Source organism: Sinocyclocheilus anshuiensis, unplaced genomic scaffold (assembly GCF_001515605.1).
Source record: "Sinocyclocheilus anshuiensis isolate Anshui unplaced genomic scaffold, SAMN03320099.WGS_v1.1 scaffold209, whole genome shotgun sequence".
Classification (NCBI taxonomy): domain Eukaryota; kingdom Metazoa; phylum Chordata; class Actinopteri; order Cypriniformes; family Cyprinidae; genus Sinocyclocheilus; species Sinocyclocheilus anshuiensis.
Genome location: NW_015540880.1, coordinates 1,003,782 through 1,024,984, shown reverse-complemented (window position 1 = coordinate 1,024,984; position 21,203 = coordinate 1,003,782). Strand labels below are relative to the sequence as shown.

The 21,203-nt window shown below is 38.2% G+C and overlaps 2 protein-coding genes across 3 annotated transcripts; one reads left to right on the top strand and one right to left on the bottom strand.

Annotated features, from left to right (window-relative positions):
* Window positions 1-366: 366 nt before the first annotated feature.
* On the bottom strand, window positions 367-7,564 carry LOC107688412 (homeobox protein XHOX-3-like). Of its 2 annotated transcripts, XM_016486071.1 has the most exons (4): window positions 7,103-7,564; window positions 6,017-6,249; window positions 5,123-5,689; window positions 367-393 (listed from the first exon to the last, which is right to left on the bottom strand). In XM_016486071.1, the coding sequence occupies exons 1-3, from the start codon at window positions 7,467-7,469 to the stop codon at window positions 5,153-5,155; spliced, it is 1,137 nt and encodes a 378-aa protein (XP_016341557.1). In that variant the 5' UTR covers window positions 7,470-7,564; the 3' UTR covers window positions 367-393; window positions 5,123-5,152. The 2 variants fall into 2 exon arrangements, with proteins under 2 accessions (XP_016341557.1, XP_016341556.1); XM_016486070.1 differs by lacking the exon at window positions 367-393 and having other exon boundaries at window positions 4,146-5,689.
* An 8,386-nt stretch (window positions 7,565-15,950) lies between these two features.
* On the top strand, window positions 15,951-17,846 carry LOC107688411 (homeobox protein Hox-A13a-like). Its single transcript, XM_016486069.1, has 2 exons — window positions 15,951-16,744; window positions 16,897-17,846. The coding sequence occupies exons 1-2, from the start codon at window positions 16,063-16,065 to the stop codon at window positions 17,142-17,144; spliced, it is 930 nt and encodes a 309-aa protein (XP_016341555.1). The 5' UTR covers window positions 15,951-16,062; the 3' UTR covers window positions 17,145-17,846.
* Window positions 17,847-21,203: the final 3,357 nt, after the last annotated feature.

The window sequence follows — 21,203 nt, the reverse complement described above, 5'->3', positions numbered from 1 at the left end:
CCTCTGGATCCAGAAGTACATTCAGAAAGCTGCTTGGAAGGTGGAATTAACCATCACCAGTGGCACAGAGGTAGCACCAAATGTGCATCTTCTACCTCCTGAGACAAAATTGTTAAGGTATACTCATAATTCGTTTTTTGTTGATTTTAATAACAACCTCCTAAGCAATGATCCTATTGTCCATGTCGTACCCTAACCAGCAGGAGATTCTGGCTGCATCTCAGGTTAAACACATTGCTTGGCCTCTGTCTCTCTCTCTCTCTCACACTGGTAAATGAAGAATGTGGGGGCATCGACCGGCCACTCTTCTGATATGTGAATCCATCAGTATAGGCAATGAAGAGCTGGAAAGAGCTATTACTGCTGCAGCTACTGAAGAGGACCACAGTAGATCTATATAGAACAAGACAGAAAGAGAGAGAGAATTGGAGAGAGAGAGGAGAATAACTCTACCAGGGGTTTATAGCTAGAAATTATTTATGGCTCTCTGTGGTGAAATTGACCATACATCCTTAAGTGTACGTTGACAGCTGAGAACAAAACACTGAACAATAGTGCTCTAATACAGCACTAAACATATAATTTGACTGTATACCTGACACCAATATGATTTTGCTCTAAGCTCTAAAGGTCCCCAAAACACATACAACAGTCTAACATTATGTAGTCATTGGGATTTAAAGCATCCTTCTGCAAATAAATAAAAATTTCCATTTAGTTTTTAGCTTTAAAACATATTGCTCACTGTTGACAGTAATGCTGAAAGTCTGACAAACAGTTAATTTTTATGGATATTATGTTTTATCTGGAGTCTTTTCTCATTTGGATCTCTTTCATGGAGAATCTACAACATAATTTTAGTTTATACCAGCATGATTCTGGTTTTAATTTAAGGATGCTGTAAGATAAAGGTTTTCAATTCTGGTTTTGAAGTACCCTGGCAATGCACATTCTGGATATCTCCACCTATCTGGCACATATAGTTTAGGTTTTGCTGCCTCTACTAATATTGAAACCCACTGTTTTAAATTATCATTTGGGTGCTCAGTAGGGTTTGGATCTACATTTTGCATGAAGATAGATCTCCAGAGCAGGATTGAGCATGTGTTTATGTGATTATGTTAATTCTTGTGGTTAAAAAAACACCTCAGCAGCATGGTTTTCTCAGTAGATCGATGTATGTTTTTCAAAAAAAAATACGTTCCCTTGTCGAGCAAAAGCAAAGTATTCTTCATTCATTTATTTTGATGTATAACAGCATTATTGATTTTGGAATATGATATGTACCATTTTTTTTTTTTTTTTTAGATTTCCTGAGGAAATGCTTGGGATATTAATGATTACCTAGTCCAAATTTTAATAAAATCTAAATTATTAAATGAAATTGCACAAATGTTTCTCACACATACCACAGCACTATTGTTTGGAATCATGTTTAGATTGATAGTCAGATGGTAATAATCATAATTTGTCATTTCTGCTGCTCCTTGTGCTTCTATAATAAAATGTTTTGCTTGAGCTCTCTAAAATGACTATGTGACCTTATGTAGGTAATTGATTGATTTGGTACCAATAGACATTCAAATATAAAGACAAGTAGATGACTGAATAGACAGTACTGTACTGAAAGCTTAAATTCAGTGATATTTCTTAAATATATTTGGAGTTTTTCTATTATCTTGTTTACATTACAAATTTCTTACAGTATGGTGCAGATTTGTATTTTTAAAGACACTTCCTGCTAAAAACAAGGTTCGTTTTGGAAGATATTCTCAGCTGTAAAAGAGGTTGCAAGTTTAACTTAATATGACTTAAAATATCTTCCCTATTCACCTGCAATACACGGGAGGAGGAAGCCTAATTTGCTAAGTGAAGCTAGAAGCCTAAACTAGAAGCCTATCCAGGCCCAAGTTGACTGCTTTGGTAAACAGTGTAATAGAGAATAGACTGTGCTGAAAGAAATGCTATAAATGAAGACATGCTCTACAATAACATACGCTAATACGACAGCAGTTCTATACGAAATAAAACGGTACCCATTATGCGCGTTCCTTCTTGAATAAATTACAAAGGGCATTTTTTTTGGTTGGCCTGCCTGATGATACTTTGTTTCTTCACCCTGGACTCACTGTCTCCGGTGCACCGTAAATAACGCTGATAGACGCCAGAGGAATATGACTTTCACACAGCCGATTGATTTAATGTGACCTCTACATTCTTAATTCTATTGGATGCCTATTTAACCAGATGAAGGCTCAGATTGTCCCGTACACTTGCGCATTAATTCCCCATTCATCATCATTAGGCCGTGAGCGGTCCATTCACGCCTCGCTCTGCCTGCTGTAAATTAGAACGTAAACAGGCTTTTAAACAGTCGCCGCCTTGAGATTCGCTCTAACGGACAGATGCGCGGTACCGCCCCTGCCTGTGGAGTATTGTCGCTCCAAAAAAAAGCAAACGAGATGTCAAATCTCACTCTCACAATACAGTCATCCAGATCTTTACCACTGTTTTTGTTTCACTGTTGGGTGTGTGATCATGGTTACAGACATGTTTTTTGGATTTATAGATGATGGACCTAAATGTGCACAGGAGGATAGCCTACATCAAAGAAAAAATTAATAAATCAGATTATGATTCTGTTGCTAGGCACTGAAAACTTGAACTGACATGGATTTCTTTTTAACCCACTTGCTCATTGGTGCAGGTAAACTGCGTTGGTTATGCGCAAATACATTTAAGTAGCAATCGAACAAGCTAAAATTTATTAGACGGTGGTAAATTCAGCCCCGTATGGTATTTAGATTTTTCTTTATTTTATTAACAATTGTCACTTCAGTCGTTGGCCATTTCTTATTTGCGCCTTAGGTAATTTAATGTAACAACAAGACATAAATCCGTCTTTGCGTTAACTGCTCCGGTTTAAATGGCATATTATTCCAAACATATGCATTTTAATCAACTTGGTCACACTTACAAGAACTGTTTCTAATAAGGCCATCAATCACGTGCGCAACCAGGACCTTCTGGCGTGGGCTCGTGTGTGTGGGAGGAGGTGAATTGTGTGGGCAGCGATCACTAGCAATTGTTGACATTTTGTTTGTAAAATAGAAGATGAAAAGAGCAATTAAAATCAAAACATTTCGTTTCAATTAATCAAAAATCTCTTTATACATATAAAAATGGGTATTCTTATTTTCTGTCTTTTTTTTCCCCCAACAAATGGCTTCTATTGCAATAATTTATATTCTGAAAATTGTAATGTATTTTAGGTTGTCTACTTGTTTTTCGTTGTGTAATTCTGCTTGCTGGAATGTGGGAGTCAGTTTTGATCTCATTTTAATATTGTAGTTCGACATTTGATGTTTAGACACAATATCCAACCTTCTCTATTATGTCCAGAAAGTTTCAATTTGCCGCTCCAGGTGCCACAATTACGCGGACAGATCAGCTAATTAACGTGAGTTGATTGGTGAGGTGGAGGCATCATCGATCTTTTTGCATTCCAATATCTCCACACGACATTTCATTCCAAACTTTCTATTAACAGCGCCGGATTATGGTTTGTGCTAGGTGCCCGGGGACTACTTAACAGTTCGTTCAGATCAAGAGGTCCAGTTATGTCCAAGTTATTTGATAATTTCAGTGTTTCAGAAGAAAATAATAGAGGCCATATAAGATATAAAGGTGACAAAGCCCTGTAAATTTAAAGCAATACATGGTGTCATGTTAAAAATTGCTGCTGACGTGCTTTTACTGTCGAAGCCATACTTGTCTGCTTTTATTAATTTTCGTTCTCAGATTCTTCAAATTAGACTGATTTGCCGCTTGTTTGTCTTCCAGCAATCATAGAAAGATACATATTTAGAATAAACAGTGACTAGATTAATCTACACATCGTCGAGAAAATAGCCTACAGTGTTTCATCATAGCGTAAAATCATTTAAGTATATAGACTAACCTACCCTTGTCGTTTAAAGAATGAACATTAGTCACAGTACACTTTTCGTTTGAAATAGTTTATTATGAAATTCAATTTAATCAGGACACTACTGACCCATTTTTCGCGCATTTTCCAAAACCTGAAATCAACCTAACTGAGCAGAATAGGAATACGTAAACTGTACATTAAAGAAAACTTGATGCAGAAGTTAAACTCAAAATACATAAATGTAAAAACATTGCGGTCAATAAATAATGCCACGTCGGATGATGTCCATAAATATTAGGGTAATTTATGCTTGATTTATCATTTTACTTGTGTGTATGTTTATTGTATTGTTTCAGAGTGAAGGTGAAGACAACAGCAAGGCCGGGAAGAGACGGTACGGGATGGGGGGTATTCAGCTGACGGTATGCGGGTAAAACAGGCATCTCTGGCTTGCCCCAATTTGCCGCATGTGATTGTCCAATGGATCTCTAGCGCATGTTCTCCCGTCAAGCCAGCAAGCCTCGCATAGAGCTTCTTAATCCGCTCCCCTGGCGCCTTGTTACCGGTTTGGCAGACAAGTCTCTGAGCGTGCAGCATTATCATTAATTCAGCATTCAAAATTTCTCCCTTTCGAATACATCACTCCTTAATTTCCCTCGCATCTGCACATTTCGGTGTGCTACCGGGACCGGGTGTTCGTGGAGGAGGAATAATGAGCCAGCCGTGCTCGGTTAACAAATCCCCTTGTTAAAAAGCTAGATGAAAAACATCGTTTTAATGTGGAAGAAACTGCATGTGGGTCAATTTGTATGGCTATGAAAGCGTATAAATTATGATAGATTTTTGCGCTATCCTCCAGTCATTTTTACAAATAGCCTACATGTCCTTGTCTCCTATGCCACATTTTTGTTGATAGGGTGTAGCCTACTTAAAAATGTATTTGAGTTAATATGATAGCCTATCTCTGTTATCAATATCTAATTTCTCCAAAGATTATTTAAAAGTCCGTGGCCTGACAGTATGTAAGTAGACTCCGTCTGCACAACATATAGCTTCTTAAATGGAAAACATCCATAGTTTCGAAACCTTAACTAAAGCAGATTGCTTTTGTGTTGTGCAAGCTGCTTTGAGTAGTTCATGCGATGACTTATTAAATATTGCCAAAGTGCCCAAAGCTGATCCGGATATTACCCAAAGAAACCGTGGCTTCTTGCTGTCGTCCTATCTGGTTAGTGGCACTTCCTCCCTCTGGTCCAAAGACACTGAAGATGATTTGCTGATGACTGCTGGCGAGAACGCGAGAAAGGCCTCAGTCCTGGTCGTGGGCGAACACGAGAAGTCTGCATTGTTGGACCTATGTGGGAGCCCATTTGACTGACTGGCAGCGTGACAGGCAAGGCAGGAGCATGGGCTTCCCCCGGGACCAAGCCCATGACCCGGGCTGGGGTACAGTGATGGGTGTCTGAAGGCGCACAGCAGCTCAGGACGCGGGTATGGATGCGAAAGCACCCGAAAACTGTCCAGCGAGCGCAGAGGATTGGAGAATGGACCCCCGGTGGCAGAGGCTGAACCTGCAGTCACACCACTGAGTGAAGAATAGTAAGGTAGAGGAAGGTGAGATTGAAACGGATAGGGTAGGCTGCCCGTAGCTGCAGCATGGCTCATCATATAGGTGTAAAAGGCGGGGTCGGCAGGATGCGGCCAAGTCATGGCCAGCCGCTGTCTCTTGTCCTTCATGCGACGGTTCTGAAACCAAACCTGTAAACAAAAGTGGCAAAGTAGTCATAAGGTAATATAGTAATGGCTGAGGCCTAGTACATGTAGGCAAAGCCAATTTCGATAAGCAATAAGCCAAGAGAAATGGTCCCATAATTACAAAAATAATAAGAGGTAAGGGATATTTTGTAGAATTGTTTTATTGTACTTTTTTTTTTTAATCGTTTGATTAGCCTGCTCATATTGATGGTGCAATCTTGGCAGGGTTATTTTTACACTCATAGCTCGTTGGTAATCTACCAGGTCACCTTTATCGAAATAAATATCTAAAAATTAACGTAAAATAGAATGGGAGACGCAGTGCATTACCTTTATTGTTGTTTCCGGTAAATTTAAGGCAGCTGCCAACTCGCACCTACGTGGTCTGGACACGTAATTTTCCCGGTAAAACTCTTTCTCCAGTCGTCCTATCTGCTCCCTCGTGAATGCTGTTCTATACCTTCGCATCTGGTCAGAACCATAGTTGAGAGCACCGGGGCCTGAGACCATCTTGTTGTCCATACCGACTTCTTTACCGTGGTTCGGCGAGCCCATTGCCAGTCCTTACAGAAAATAAACATAATTGATTTTAGGACATACATTTCAAGGTCACTTGAATACCAATTTATTAATATAGCGTTCATACTGCATTGCTTGCGAAAACAATGTATATATATATTTTTTTATAGACCTATTACTGAGATTTCGGACAAATAGCCAAAATAATAATTGTGTAAAAAAAAAAAAACAAGCTCAGAGATTGAGACTGCATGTTTTTATTAGCTTTTCTCCATCAGTGTCCAGTGAAGAAAAGCTAACAAAACATGCCGTCTCAATCTCTGAACATATTATGGTTATTTCCAAAATATAGACTAAACAAATAACCTGCACTGATAATACATTTAATTGAACTAATGTGCACGTCCGAGGAAAATTATTTGAATCATTCCTTTGTTGATTTATGCATTCTTAAAAATAGCCACATACTTCATTTATTTTTCTTTAATACGGTTAATTCTAAATAAGAAAACATAAAGGTATGAACAGACAATGGGCATTCATAAACATTGTTTTTGTAATATCTACAGCAAGCAATTCCCCCCACAAAAAAAAAAAAAAAAGTTATTGAGATGTTGTACACTTGGTGTAAGATGACTTGACAACTCTTTAAATCCTGGACAACACCCCAGATACACGGTGGCCCTGTAATTGACTCGTTAATTCAAAAAGCCTGCAATAACTTAAGAGGAGCTGACAATCGAACGCGCTCACAAGCAGCGGGCTACACGGGAAATCGATTGAACGTGTATATGGTCGCTTGTATTCTCAATCAATTCACTCCATTTAGAAACAGGGGAAGAAATTGAGAATAAATAAATACAAATAAACAAGAATACAATGAGCCGCAGCTTTTACCTTGTCCACTCTGGTAATCTATGCTCTCTGGGGTACAACTGACATCTATTTCCTCATAGAGGTCTGATTCCGCATCTGAGCTGCTGGCATCTTTGTTAGGGATGTCGGACAGGTCTCTGTCCGGCGCAGAGGGCTTGCTAGCATTTGTCACATCTCCGTACTTTGCGCTACGTTGTCCTGTTGTCGCGTCATCAACTAGGATTTGCGAATAAGGCACGGGGCTTAGTCTGTTCTGGTTAATCGGTTTGTCCGGTAGCTTGCGCATGGGGTCTCCGGTAGCCTCCGTCAAATTAGAGCCAGTTTTGGCAGATAGTGTGCCAACCTGACCACCCTCGGCGCGCATCAGCATGTCCTTAGCGCTGTCCATAACCGACGAGAGCAAAGTGCCAGATCTCCCGGAGCTTGGTAAAACAGTTTGGAGCAGCAAACGCAGACGAGAAGCTGTGCGATGCGAGCGCTCGGGAGTGCTACACGAACTCTGGGAGGGATCACCATTGCCCTCTCTCTCCTCACGCGCTGTCATTCTTAATAGGGCAGTCGTCATAATAGAAGGCTCAGTGACGCCACACGTCGATTTAGAGTGAATAAACAGAGCGGGAGAGTAGTCTAGCAGAGACTAAAGGAGAATTCAGGCTTATGCCACAAAACATCACCAACGGCACATCAACAGCTAAATACAAAAAGCATGAAAGATGCACCAACTTAAACTTTGTGTGTGCTTTTATGTCTTTTTACACGTTTAAGTTACAAGATAATCACACTCTTTGATTGTAAGTCATACAAGTATTTGACTATCGTTCATTTACTGTTTTTTTACTGATATTGGGGCAATATAATAACCATTTTTGCTTCATTGAACTCAGATATTTTGGTTAAATAATCTTCTCACATGAGTGAAGAAGTGGTTGAGGGCTTTTTTGATGGCTGAAAAAAAACCCTAATGTCCATTAACGAGGACAGTCAAGGTTTGAATAATGTGATAGAACGCAGATATGGTCAAACCCTGTCTATTATCTCCCTGTCTTGAGCCCACTTCGATAGGAAGGAGTCATAATGGCAGCCTTTCGGAATATATTAGCACATGTTCTTCGCCGATCAACACAGTCAGTGCGCGTTAGAAGACGTCAGACTGAATCTTTTGCCTCTCGCGATAAGTCATGGCAACGGATTTTGGTGGGATTTTGACTGATTTTGGCTATATTTATTCAAAGGAGGCGTATGCGTGTATCTTTACAGACGCAGCACAGAGAGCCGCCTCAGAAACGTGCGTGGCACGGCTAGATTCTGGAATAAACACAAGCATTGAGTGGCCGCAATCGGCTTCAGTGACCGTATCAGAGCCACACTGCACCGCAGACGTGTGCAGTGTAAGTTGTCTAAGCATTAATGGTAGGGAAAGCCCCTTATACTGGAGAGCGGCCACGTATGAAGTGTTTCTTGGAGGTTATAGTATATTGAAGAATGATCATATGACTTTTTGCATACGCCATGTGACCTGTAAATGCGAAAAAGCCGTTTCCATTGCAGTTTTGCGAATTATTCCTTTTTCGCATTGCCTGAAAAACCACCTCATGCGAGCGTAAAAACTTGTTTGCGATATATGGGCGTTTTTGCGAAATTGACGCGTTTCCATTAGGCGTATTTTCAATTCGCAATTTCAATTTGCGCAATTTGAAGGGTAATGGAAACGCGCCTACAGTCAGTGCGCGTTGGAAGACGTCAGACTGAATGGGAATATTCCAAAGATGAGGAGGGCTGTCTCTCCGCCAGCAGCGCAATTTGAAGCGTACACGTTCCATCGTTTCTTCTTTCAGCGCACAGTCTCAGTCACGCTCTCTTCCCTTCGCTCTTTCTCCCGCCCTAACTCGATCTTCCAAAGTGGTGTCAAGTAAAGTGCAAAAAGGTCAGGTCCCCGTGACCAAGAGTAAGAATAACAGGCTACTTGACATTTAATTAGATTTGTTTGAGCCGCGCCAACAATGCATATATCCTCACCGCCTACTGGCGGGAGGCAGCTGTCCAGATTCATTTCTGGAATATGTTTCCATTTGAACTGAACTTTCCAGGATTCAAATGATTAGAGTCTATAGTCACAGTTATTAAACACTTTAATTTCGCATTAGTATATTTATTTAATTTATGTCAATATCAAATGAAACAATAAAATGAATAATGAACAGATAAAATATTTGTATTCAAATCCTGCCCATCATTACAAAGTTCAAAAGAATTGTTTTTGTTTATGATATTCCTCAAACCGTTTTCGTTATAAAAACGTACATTTAAGCATTATCTATTATATCCCATTGCCTTGTTTTATTTCAGAGTTGTTTACATTTAGTTTTATCTTCAAATCTTACATTTGAAAGCAGCAGACTGAAATGGACAAAGTTCAAAATCCTGTTCTGTCTCTTGGTCATTGACAAAACCAACACTTTAATGATAGTAAGGCTTATGAGTTTCGTGCTCTAAGAGACGAGTCTGTCGGGTATATTGTAACATATGCAAAGATAACCTAGCGCACTGCTTGCTTTCAGGGAGGAGGCCGCTCCCTCCTCCGCTTTGATGTCGGAGTTCAGGCAGTAAAAATTCACAACAAGCTGTGATGAAGTTCACTAGCTTTAAAGAATATAGCTCCGTGAGGTTTTAACTTGATATTGGGCCTACTTCTCAACCCAAATCGCTTTCATCGTTTTTGGTGGCGTAATACAGCGCGCTACAACTGTGACTTTTCCTTATAACCGCACTTAACAACACCGATGATGCACCACAGAGGCAGCAATAGGATCATAACCAACTGGGATGTAATTAGTTCGACTTCTTTATCTTAATTGCACGCAATGCATCCTCTCTCTGAACATCAAGAGACGTTTTCCGAAAATATGCCCTGATGTTTTCATTAAAATACATTATTTCATTTTAATTGTGTTCATTAAAATAGTTAATTAAAATGCTCCCGTATTTCTTTCTGCAGCGAGCAAGTGACCAGAGAGCAAGTAGCCAGGTTAAGACTTGATTAGTAGAGCATTTTTGGAATGTTGTAGCCTAATTATTTTTCGTTTTAATGGCTTTGTTGAGAACGGTGATTATTATCTTATATGCAGATTAACTTTCCCATCTTCTCATTTCTCATCAGTCATCCATGTTCTCCCCTCTTGTTTAGCGTATGGGAAATCCGGGGACGTTTTACAAGCGCTTCTACACGTAACCGCCCAGAGTGGATGGGACACGCATGTTAGAGAGTGACGTCAGACGCTCTATTTGTGTGGCCGCGGTGACACAATCATCAAAGCTGTCCTCGTGCGCCCTCGCCTGTTATAAAAAATAAGAGCTCTCTCTCTCTCTCTCTCTCTCTCTCTCTCTCTCTCTCTCTCTCTCTCTCTGGTCAATTTTGGTGTTCCTTATTGACAAGGAAAAACTGTACATTTGTGTTCCCAAAACTCTGACGAGAACCTGTGAGATATCATAAAATAATACATTTAAAGTAAAATTATGATGCAAATAAAAAGTAATATTAACAAATAAAAATGAGTAGTGCATAAAATGTCAAATAAAATGAGTAACAGTGCAGAGTAAACTGCAGCAGCTTTCATAGCTGCTATATAGCTAGAAAGAATAATTTAACTAAGAAATATTAATTGCACAAGTAATTAAAGAATAATTGAAAAAAGAAATATTAAATGCCCAGGTAATTCTAATTAGTTTCTTACAGAAAGACAAACTTAAAAAGAATAATTGCATTGTAATGAGCATAGGTTGACTAATGGAGGCAGACTTAGTAGACTACTTACTGTTTCATGTATTGTAGCAGACAGACATAATATTACACAGCAGTTCTTGTATTTCCTAGTTTCTCACAGTAAGGTTGTCAGATGTGCACTGCGGTGCATCAGTTTAATCATTCGCTGGATGTCCCTGTGTTTCGTGGATTTTGTCAGAAAATGAAGCTCTTTCTGTATTGATCAGAGTGTGGGCACAACTTGTCCTCCAATCCTCAAGGTAATACAGTCAGGAAAAAGGTGGTAGATTTCAAATCAAACCTGATTACGTAAAATTGTTAATAAACCTATTTGATTTTATTTTACTAAATCAATATGTTTGGGCTCACTATGGCTCACAAACTTGGACCCTGATTCACATTCCTTGTGTCTTATTTTGTATACATTCCTACACCGCCAATAAACCTTTTTGTGGGCGGTCCTTGCAGGCGTCCTTGAACTTTAAACAATCATATATTTGTCATTCTCTCTTGGAAAGCACAAGCACATTTTGTCGAGTCTTTAAACGGACAAATTCGCTATATCGATGACTTTATGGGCTAGACCTGCTTGAATATATTCATTTCATATATTCTTCCCATACTATATGTTGCTCATTCCGCAAACAAAAGCTGATAATAGCCTGGCATTTTACAGCAGCTGTTCTCCTCAGTTATGTAGTAATAATGATACTCTGATTCTTTAATTACGACTGTCTTCATTGTCTGACACTTTTTTGACACATTTTTTTTTTCGAATGACAGATATTTCAACAAAGTTTCCTCTGTGAGAAATAGTATCTTGTGTACGTTTACCATTTTATTTTGTAGTGTATTCCCAATTCTACATATTTTTCCCACGAAGCTTAGCAATATCCATGTTTTGTCAGTTGCATTCACTACACGCGTGAAACGGATGTACTGTCACCTGTAGGCCTATTAATCAGTAAGTCATGCATTTAGTGGAGCAGACAAGCATCATGTATAAACTATTCTTAAACTAATGTTGAAGAGACGACAAATTATTTCACTTCCAGTGTCATGACTCCCTGGCCACCATGCATCACCATGCAACATGCTTTTTGTAAGTGTTTCCTTTCTTTGGTTGATTAACTGGGCTGATTTAAGTCATCTTTTCTTTGTAGAATGGAATCACTTAACTAAACCTGATCTCTAGTTTCTTATTGACAAGTTTTTTTCCTTGTCAGGTTTAGTGGGATTAAATAACATAACAGACTCATAAAATGTTGCGGTTTCCGTAATTCGGGTGTGTGAGCGCAGATCAGAGGGGAATTTTAGGCCTTGTCGCGCGTCGACTTCACCAGATCCGCCCATAGTGCTCACCAAACTTCCGCTAGAGGTTTAACAACTGTGCTCAACTTGAACTTGACCATGGCGAGCACAGAATGTCGTCTCCACTACAACTCCACTTTGATATTTTTAAAAGTTTCAGAGGGTGATTTTTCTTTAAGTAAAAGTAAAAGTATTTTTTACTATTAAAAGTAAAAACTATTGCATTCTGCTAAAAGAACACCTTCTAGTACTCGTCTGCAGTGATCCAGTGGCCAACTAAAGGACGCGTATCTTAAGAGCCGGATGTCAGAATACTTGTAATTTGGCTACCATTTATCATAATATCCTTTTTAATTTGAGAGGCTGCCCAAATTTGAACCAGTCTCCGAAATTTCACTTGCCTAGTTATGCGCGTGAAATTCATTTTAATTAATAATTCATTCAATTCATTTTAAAACTTCCACTGTCTTAGATGCAACACTTAATGTTATGAACTTTGTATTTAATAAATGCTTTGAATTTGTCTTTAACTCAAACGCTTTGTGTTTTATTACTGTATTTTAGATAAATAAAAGACGAATCGAATGAGTTTCACGAAAGTGTCTATTTAAACTGCTGATCGAAAATGAGAGCGAGAGATACCTTATTTTCAAGGCCTTCCTTGAATTTGGGTTTCTTTGCAGACAACAGTTAACTCGAATAAGTATTAAACTGTGAAAGGATTAGTCATTTAAAAAATTTAAACATCGTCATTATTCAATATGATTTTCTGCATGCAAATGCACAGAATCTGAATTTCTTCCAGTGTCACTGTAGGCGATTTAAAATATTACACAATATAAATCAAACATATTTGTGAATTTTAAATCTGTAGTGTTCAGTTTATCCATAAATTAGATAAAATATAGATAGAATATTGACAAAATATGCTTTGTATGATTTGTTGTGCATCAGTACCGTTGATTATTTCGTTTTAGGCATTCGTTAAATGCATTATAATTTGTACATGTTTGGTGATTGAGCAATGCCCAATACTCTTTATTATGAAATGCACTTTACTTTCCAACTTGTTTGATTCAGTGCATCGTGCATCTTCACCCAAATATTAAAATCAATTTAGGCTCTCATCAATTTGTAAATTTTCCCAGTACAGTTGATAATAAACGCATGGCTTTATTATTCTTCAGTATCATGTTGTTTGTGGTTACTTGTATTATTTCATAAAATTATTTAAAAATATTAATTGCAGATGATGCTGAGGCCAAAAAGTGGAAATTTATGTAAAAAAATGTTATATTAAAATATTTTGGTTTTGCAATGCAAATCACCCTTTCGATGTTGTTGTCAAATACGCGTTGTTGCCTAAACAAGAAATAACCCAAAACATGGGAGTAAATTTCATTGTGATATAAGAAATGTGTTATTACTCCTACTCTGCTTTATATACTTAGAATCACACATGTATCTCACATTATTGTTATCCAACATATAGTCTTGCTGTCCATAGATCATAACACTATTATGCGCTATGCGCGCCCCACAGTAAGTTGGTTTTCAAAAAATCTCGTTAAACCCCAATTTCAGTTCACTACAGCGTGAAATCTTAGTACAATATTCGTTTTTTAAAGATAATAATGTAACCCGTGCTGTGTGTTTCTATGGACAAAAAAAAAAGCTTTATTTTATTTTGGCAATTTATTTTTTAATGAGTATTTGGTAGTGAATGGGTATTCTGCAGGCTCTTGTAATGTTGTTGAACATCGTTCAATAAAGACAATAGCGTTCACTTTTAATTTTGTCATCATTGCATTGTCATCACATTTTATTAATGCTAATTCATTAGCCGTGTGGAATAATCAGAAAATAAAATTAGGCTATATAAAAAATTTTAAATTATGTAATTTTTGTAATTCATAATTTGATTGCCCACCTTAGTCTCTTGTGTATAGGCCTATTTCTTATAGTGTATCATCTTCGAAAAAACACATAGGGAATGTTTCACATGCACGGGGTTGTATAGTTTTCTACCAGCAAACAGCCAATGTCCGAGCAACCCAGACAAGAAAAAGTAGCTTAGTTTACACATCAGGAAGTAATTACACCTTTTTTTAAATTTTTTTTTTTATAACAAAACTACTCGTGGCAGCGTTTTTCTTCGAATTCACAGTGTGTTGTTTTATGAATCAGCATTATTTAAATATATAGAACTACATTTAACAACGTTAATTCATAGTGTTCTTGTTGGAAATTTCTGCAGAAAAAAATCATCACCATTTCAATGCAACATCAGAACCAAAAGGAGAGTGTGCTGATTTTTTGTTCCTGCATTTGAGCAGTCAGAAAACACGGCGCCCATACAATACAGTACTATTTAGTTTTCAACATTCGTACCTAAAAACATGGTTTCCTTCCAAAAAACAGATGCATTCTAACCCACATACTACTGGTTAAAATTACAAAGCGAAAGTAGAGTGTTAAATTGTATAATTATTCTTTACAGATTCGCTAACATTTGTGATACAAAGTGGCAGGCCAGTAAAATTAAAAGGCTTCTGTCACGTATCTCAGTCATCAAAGATTTCTCACCATTCGACTCTTCTCCTTTGTAAGCTTTTAGGCTGGCCATCAAAGTCTGAATAGGCCAACAGGCATAGTGTTGCGGCCAGACGGCAACTTTCAACTTGACCTTGGCCTGCAGACGCGTAAGCCCCACACCTAAAATGCACAGTCTTATACAGGGGGTGCTCTCTGTCTCCGCATCTTGTAAACAACACGGAAGCCGCCGCAGCAGGACTTCATGCCACGTTCTTAAATTGGACCTTTTTCTTAAACTGCCATCACTTGCAACCATTTTTCTAAGTATCGTAAAAATAAGATATCGTTGTTGACCGTTAAAGGGCACACCTGGCTTGTTTTAGCACACTTGTATTGCATCATAAGACATGCAATGCTTACAATTTTGTTGAATGAATACAGCCTAATGTTTGATGATGTATAGAAATTAGTCAAACATTTAGAGCAGGGGTGTCCAAACTCGGTCCTGGAGGGCCGGTGTCCTGAAGAGTTTAGCTCCAACCCCAATTAAACACACCTGAACCAGCTAATCAAGGTCTTACTAGGCATACTAGAAACTTGAAGGCAGGTGTGTTGAGGCAAGTTGGAGCTAAACTCTGCAGGACACCGGCCCTCCAGGACCGAGTTTGGGCACCCCTGATTTAGAGAGTAAAATTTTTTATAAAATTTTATTTTGACGATGATGTATTTGCTAACACTATATATATATATATGTGTATATATATGTGTGTGTGTGTGTGTATTATGTTAATATAGCCTATATTTTCAATGTGTCTGTTGAAGCTATAATCTTGATTGAAGGGCAACCAAGGACTACACAATGGCAGCAACTCACAAATGACTGTCAAACGTATTGGATGTTTGCAAAAATAAACTGGAATGATGTTATTCGCTTACAATTACGCAGTATTCGTTCAATGTTTACCCCGGCGCACAGGGCTGTTTTAAATAACAAAACACTAATGCAACATTTGTTTTAGGCTTTCAAAAAAGTGGATACAGAGATTAAATCTCATGAAGGACCACAGCTGGAGGGCATTCGCCATTTTTCGTTCATTTACTTACGCATCCCTTCATCTTTTAGGGCATCTTGAAATCCTTTGACATATTGTCCTCTCGCATCACTGCATTTGTGCTCGGTTTAATTGTTAGCACTTGAGCTGATTATCGTCCTCGTTTACATATCACATGACCAGTTTTGAGCCAATCCAGGCGTGATTCTGGTTGTGTGCAGGGTGCGTCAGAGTCTCTTGACTCTCGCGGAATCGACCGTGTCCTCTTTTTCAGTCTCGGGGCTTCTCAAAAAAGAGCCATACGTCTCAATGTCCGACGGGCTATGACAACGTCACTGCTTCTCCGCCCGCGTTGGATTGACCCGGTCATGTTTCTCTATGATAATGGTGGCGGCTTGGACGACAGCGGCAAGAATATGGAAGGGTTCACGGGAGGTAACTTCTCGCCGAGCCCGTGCAGGAATTTGATGGCTCACCCTGCCTCTCTTGCTCCCAGCGCTGCTTATCCGTCAAGCGAAGTGGTTGCCGCTGGAGCGGGTGAGCCTGGGAAGCAATGCAGCCCCTGCTCAACCGTCCAGTGCTCAGCCAGCGCTTCAATATCCTACGGATATTTCGGTGGTGGTGGATACTATCCTTGCCGAATGTCCCATCACCATGGGGGCGGTGGAGGTGTGAAGACATGCGCCCAGTCCCCCGCCTCTGCCTCACCTTACGGGGAAAAATACATAGATACGTCCGCTTCTACAGGCGAAGATTACACCTCCTCGCGCGCCAAAGAGTTTGCCTTCTACTCGAGCTACGCCTCGAGCCCGTATCAGCCAGTTCCGAGCTATCTGGATGTGCCCGTAGTCCAGGCAATGAGCGGGCCTGAGCCCCGGCATGAGTCCTTATTACCAATGGAAAGTTACCAACCGTGGGCTATCACAGCCGGTGGCTGGAACGGGCAGGTCTACTGCACCAAAGAGCAGCCACAGACGGGAAACGTGTGGAAGTCGTCTATACCAGGTGAGGCTAATGTCAGAATAAGAAACAAACTTCCAAATTTCCATAGTATTAATACATTTCTTCTAGCTGTCAAAACAGTACGATCATGTTGCCCGTATAACCTTAAACTATTATCCTTATTTGAATACTTTTATTGTAATTTTTATCTTCAGAGCCAGTGTCTCACGGAGGGGCAGACGGTAGCTCTTTTCGCCGCGGGAGGAAGAAACGTGTTCCATACACCAAGGTGCAGCTGAAGGAGCTTGACAGGGAGTATGCCGCAAACAAGTTTATCACCAAGGACAAACGCAGGCGGATAGCCGCTCAGACCAACCTGTCTGAACGACAGGTTACTATCTGGTTCCAGAACCGACGAGTAAAGGAGAAAAAAGTCGTCAACAAATTAAAAAGCAACAGTTAGCTTTGCTCTGTGTAAATGCAATTGGACAATTTTAAACAGCGATGGCCCACACATACTCAAGGCTATGAAATTATAGACGTTTTAACGAATATTTGTTTTCCTTGGACTACCGCTTTTGAAGTGACCACTTTGGATCGGACAGGGTTGATGGTGACGCGGTGCGTCATTTCTGGGCTGCAAACAGTGTATGGCCATATTCCCAACTCAAGACAAAGAGGGCCAAAAGATAAGTTTGTTTGTTGAGATTATTTTCTGCTCACCAAAATATCTAGTGGAGAGAAAAACATTGGATATTGAAATTGTGATACTGTAACTCTTTACAGTGTGGTACGACTTTTCTTTCACCACCTCCAGTGTCGATTATAATTGAAATTATGCTTTGCTTGAAATCTCAAGTTCATGAAATTTCTTCTCATGCTGGAGAATATGAGGTATCGAGCCTGTAATTTATTAAGGCCATGTACAATCTGTGGTTATGTTTGTGCCAAAATAATGTACAATATAGACTTGCTGTGTGTTTGTGTGTTAAAGAGTAGCCTACCTTAAGTGTGTTTTGTCGTTGTATAGTGTTGCGCAAAATGCGTCCTAATAAACCATTCATTAGAAAAATATGTATGGCGACATAATAATTTTTACTTTTTTATTGCAACATCCAACCACACGATAATATTACTATTAATATGGCAGAAATACAAAACATAAACGTGAATTAAATTTAACATGTTGACCAGCTCTTCGTAAATCTAGGAGTTGGTACAAGCAAGTAATGAACCTTTTGGATGGTGTCCACAACTTTATGGACTGTAAAAGATGTATGTCTTCGTTAATATAGGCTACTATTTTTATATTTTTTATTTTATTGTCCATAGACTGAAACAAGAATTGATGCATTTGGATTTGCTCTTGAGTGCCTGCGAAAATTAGGTGACTGCATACCTCAGCCGTATGATAGAGCAATTGCGCCATCTTCTGATGTACATTTGTAAGTGAAGCGGCTGGCTTTGGTCATGTTATTAATTAAATCTAATAAAGCTTGAGAAGAAATAATTGTACAAATTAAATCCCACACAATAATCTGTTACGTATCAATGTATAACTCATTCACTTTACGTTTGCCTGTCTTAGAAGTTATTTTCCACAGATTGTATGTGTATTAATAATATAAAACAAAAACAAGAAAGCAAAAATGAACTCAAACAATAAAATATTTACAGAAAATAACCGAACATAGGAACAATATTATTTTTAAAAACTCTATTATTAACAACAAAGTTTTGGATCTTATTATTTTGTTGAGATGGCTTGGATCTGTTTACATTGCTTGTCGATTATGACAAAGTGCTAAGTTAATTTACAATTACATATTTACGTATATTAAAAATGTAAGTTGCTGAGTATTGGATTAATTGAAACAGAAATTAGGACTTGTAGATAAAAGTGAATTTATACAAATTACACATGACGATATAATTAATATACGTCTACAAGTAAGATTCCTTTAATGAATATCATGTTTATCAAGCCTCTTCCGTTTAAACCGATCCTACTGCAATCAATATCAATCTTAAAGAAAAAAAACTTAATTCGCACTGCGCCGTGTTTTGCTCAAGATTGGTGTCTTATGACATAGCAGACAGAAAGTGTAATTTGATTTAACGTGATGTTTATATATATATATATATATATATATATATATATATATATATATATGTGTGTGTATATATTTCTTAAAAACACATTTTAAAGATTAAAAAAAAAAATAGAGTTCTTTTAGAACAAATAGAATTTGGAATATTTTTTTGTTAGACAACTTTCTACAGCTTTCTACTGCTGCTGCTGAATCCTCTCGAATTTTAGTGGTACGATCTGGTCTTTCATTTAATTTTTGGAGTAAAGTAGGCCTATTTTTGGAGTAGTACATTGTTTATAGTCATGTCATGTGTAATTTCAGAGTGTTACAATATTTGTAATTTTGTTTGGCATATAAGAGAAGCCACACGCACAAGATCAGACATGTATGTAATTTTGTATTTCTTTTTTTATTTCTTTACTTTAGCTATCCGTAGCACGAAGCTGTGGTTTGCCAAATTATACAGTATATTAAATCTTATGATCAACTAAATTTAACAGGAAATTCTTTTTTATCAAGATGGGAATACAACGGTAAACTTTAAATTCTGTTGACTGCTCAAACTACGCGTTATCACGGATACAATCGGCTATAGTATATAGGCCAATAATATAGACTAATTATAAAATATTTAAACCGTAACGGTTATTTTTCCGTGTGAATTATCATGTAGGCATCTTACAACCTCCATGGTATATTAATATAATTGCTTGTAACGACTGTCTCATGTACTTTGTATTTCCATAAGATTTGTTTATTATTATTAGGCTATTATTCCATGTAAACAAATAAATGTTAGAAGGCTTTCAGGTTCTTTTTGTATCTCCACACCCATATTCATTCTCATATTAGATAGATCATAACTTCTCGGATTATTCAAATCACAATAATCCAAAGAATTGACTATGGTAATGTGCTTAGGCGTTCCAAACTCACGTTTCAGTTTTCTGCGTCGGCTGGTGTGTGTAAGGCAGGGATCCTCAAATCTGGCCCACGAGATCCACTTTCCTGCAGAGTTTAGCTCTAACCCTAACCAAACACACCTGAGCATGCTAATCAGTGTCTTCAGGATCATTAGAAAATCACAGGTAGGTGAGTTTGATCAGGGTTGGAGCTAAACTCTGCAGCGCATTGGCCCTCCAGGGCAAGATTTGAGGAACCCTTGTGTAAGGTCTGTTGTGTTGACGTAATGTCTCAAGCGCGCTCACGTAGAATAGAGAGTGAACGCATTTTAACCATTCAGGAGTCCTTTGCTTATTAGTACATATGGTTTATTGCGCCATCTCAAGAACAAAAATGGAACTGCATGTGCAAGTCTTTTCCGGGGGAAATTAATTTCTCTTTGCATTTCGTTTTTTTTTTTAATCTAGATTTTGATGTTGTCGGTTAGCTAACGACCAGTCCGAATTCGACTATATTGTAGGTTACATCTTAACAAAGGACCTGTCATAACTAGAAACATTGATTTGTTTAAATGATTTTAATGTGATTTGTTTTTGTCATCTGAATGTTTCATGAGAGAATGTCGGAATGTGTTGTGAGACAGATTCGGGTTTTGTGAATGTATAGAAAAATAGCACGGGTTTTCTCTCAAGTTTCATTCTGTGCGCCATTAGAAGGGGTTAAAGCTCGGGGTGGTCGTCTAGACAATGAAAGCCAAGGCCACAGACAATATCTCAAGCGTATATTTGGTTTAGCCATTTTGATGGAAAAATAAATAAATTGGATAACCGTTTCTTGCCATTTTCTAAACAATGCGTTTGGTTTAGAAATGCAGCTTTTCAGCTCTAAAGAAGGCCTGTTCGCCGAAATGCGTTAGCACAATAAAGGTCTTTTTAAAAAAATTATTCCTAGATTTCTGCATTCCACAAGTATTGCTAGTTTTGTGTTTAATTCATTTTGCTTTTTGCACACAGCTTGTTAGCTTTGTGAAGTTGCACTAGAATAACCTCACAAGACTTAGAAATTAATTACAAAGTCTTTGTTAGATACATTTGTGTGCTCATTTATCGCGCTCCTTTTCAAAACACGACTCGATCCACTAACTTTATTGCTATAAAGTAACCAACACACTTCTAATGTTGAAGGATGTAGATGGTAGAGATAAATGCAAAGAAATCTGTAGACCCTGGTTGTCTATCAGTATAAATCTTAAATTCAAACAGAAAAAAAATAACTAAAATGTCATTCATGTGGTAACCCATTATTTAATTGATTTTGTTCTAGTCAAAAATAACATCGCTAAATACGTTTGGTTATGGTTATAGCTCTTTTAGTTTATACTGTCTTAAACTTGCAAAACACCACTTAAATACGCACTCTTAAAATCTCATGATGTTGTATCAAATAGTTGTTTTTGCATTAACATTTGTAAACAAATAGTTTATTGTGCATGCAAATATTTTAGTCATTGGGGGGGGGGGGGGGGG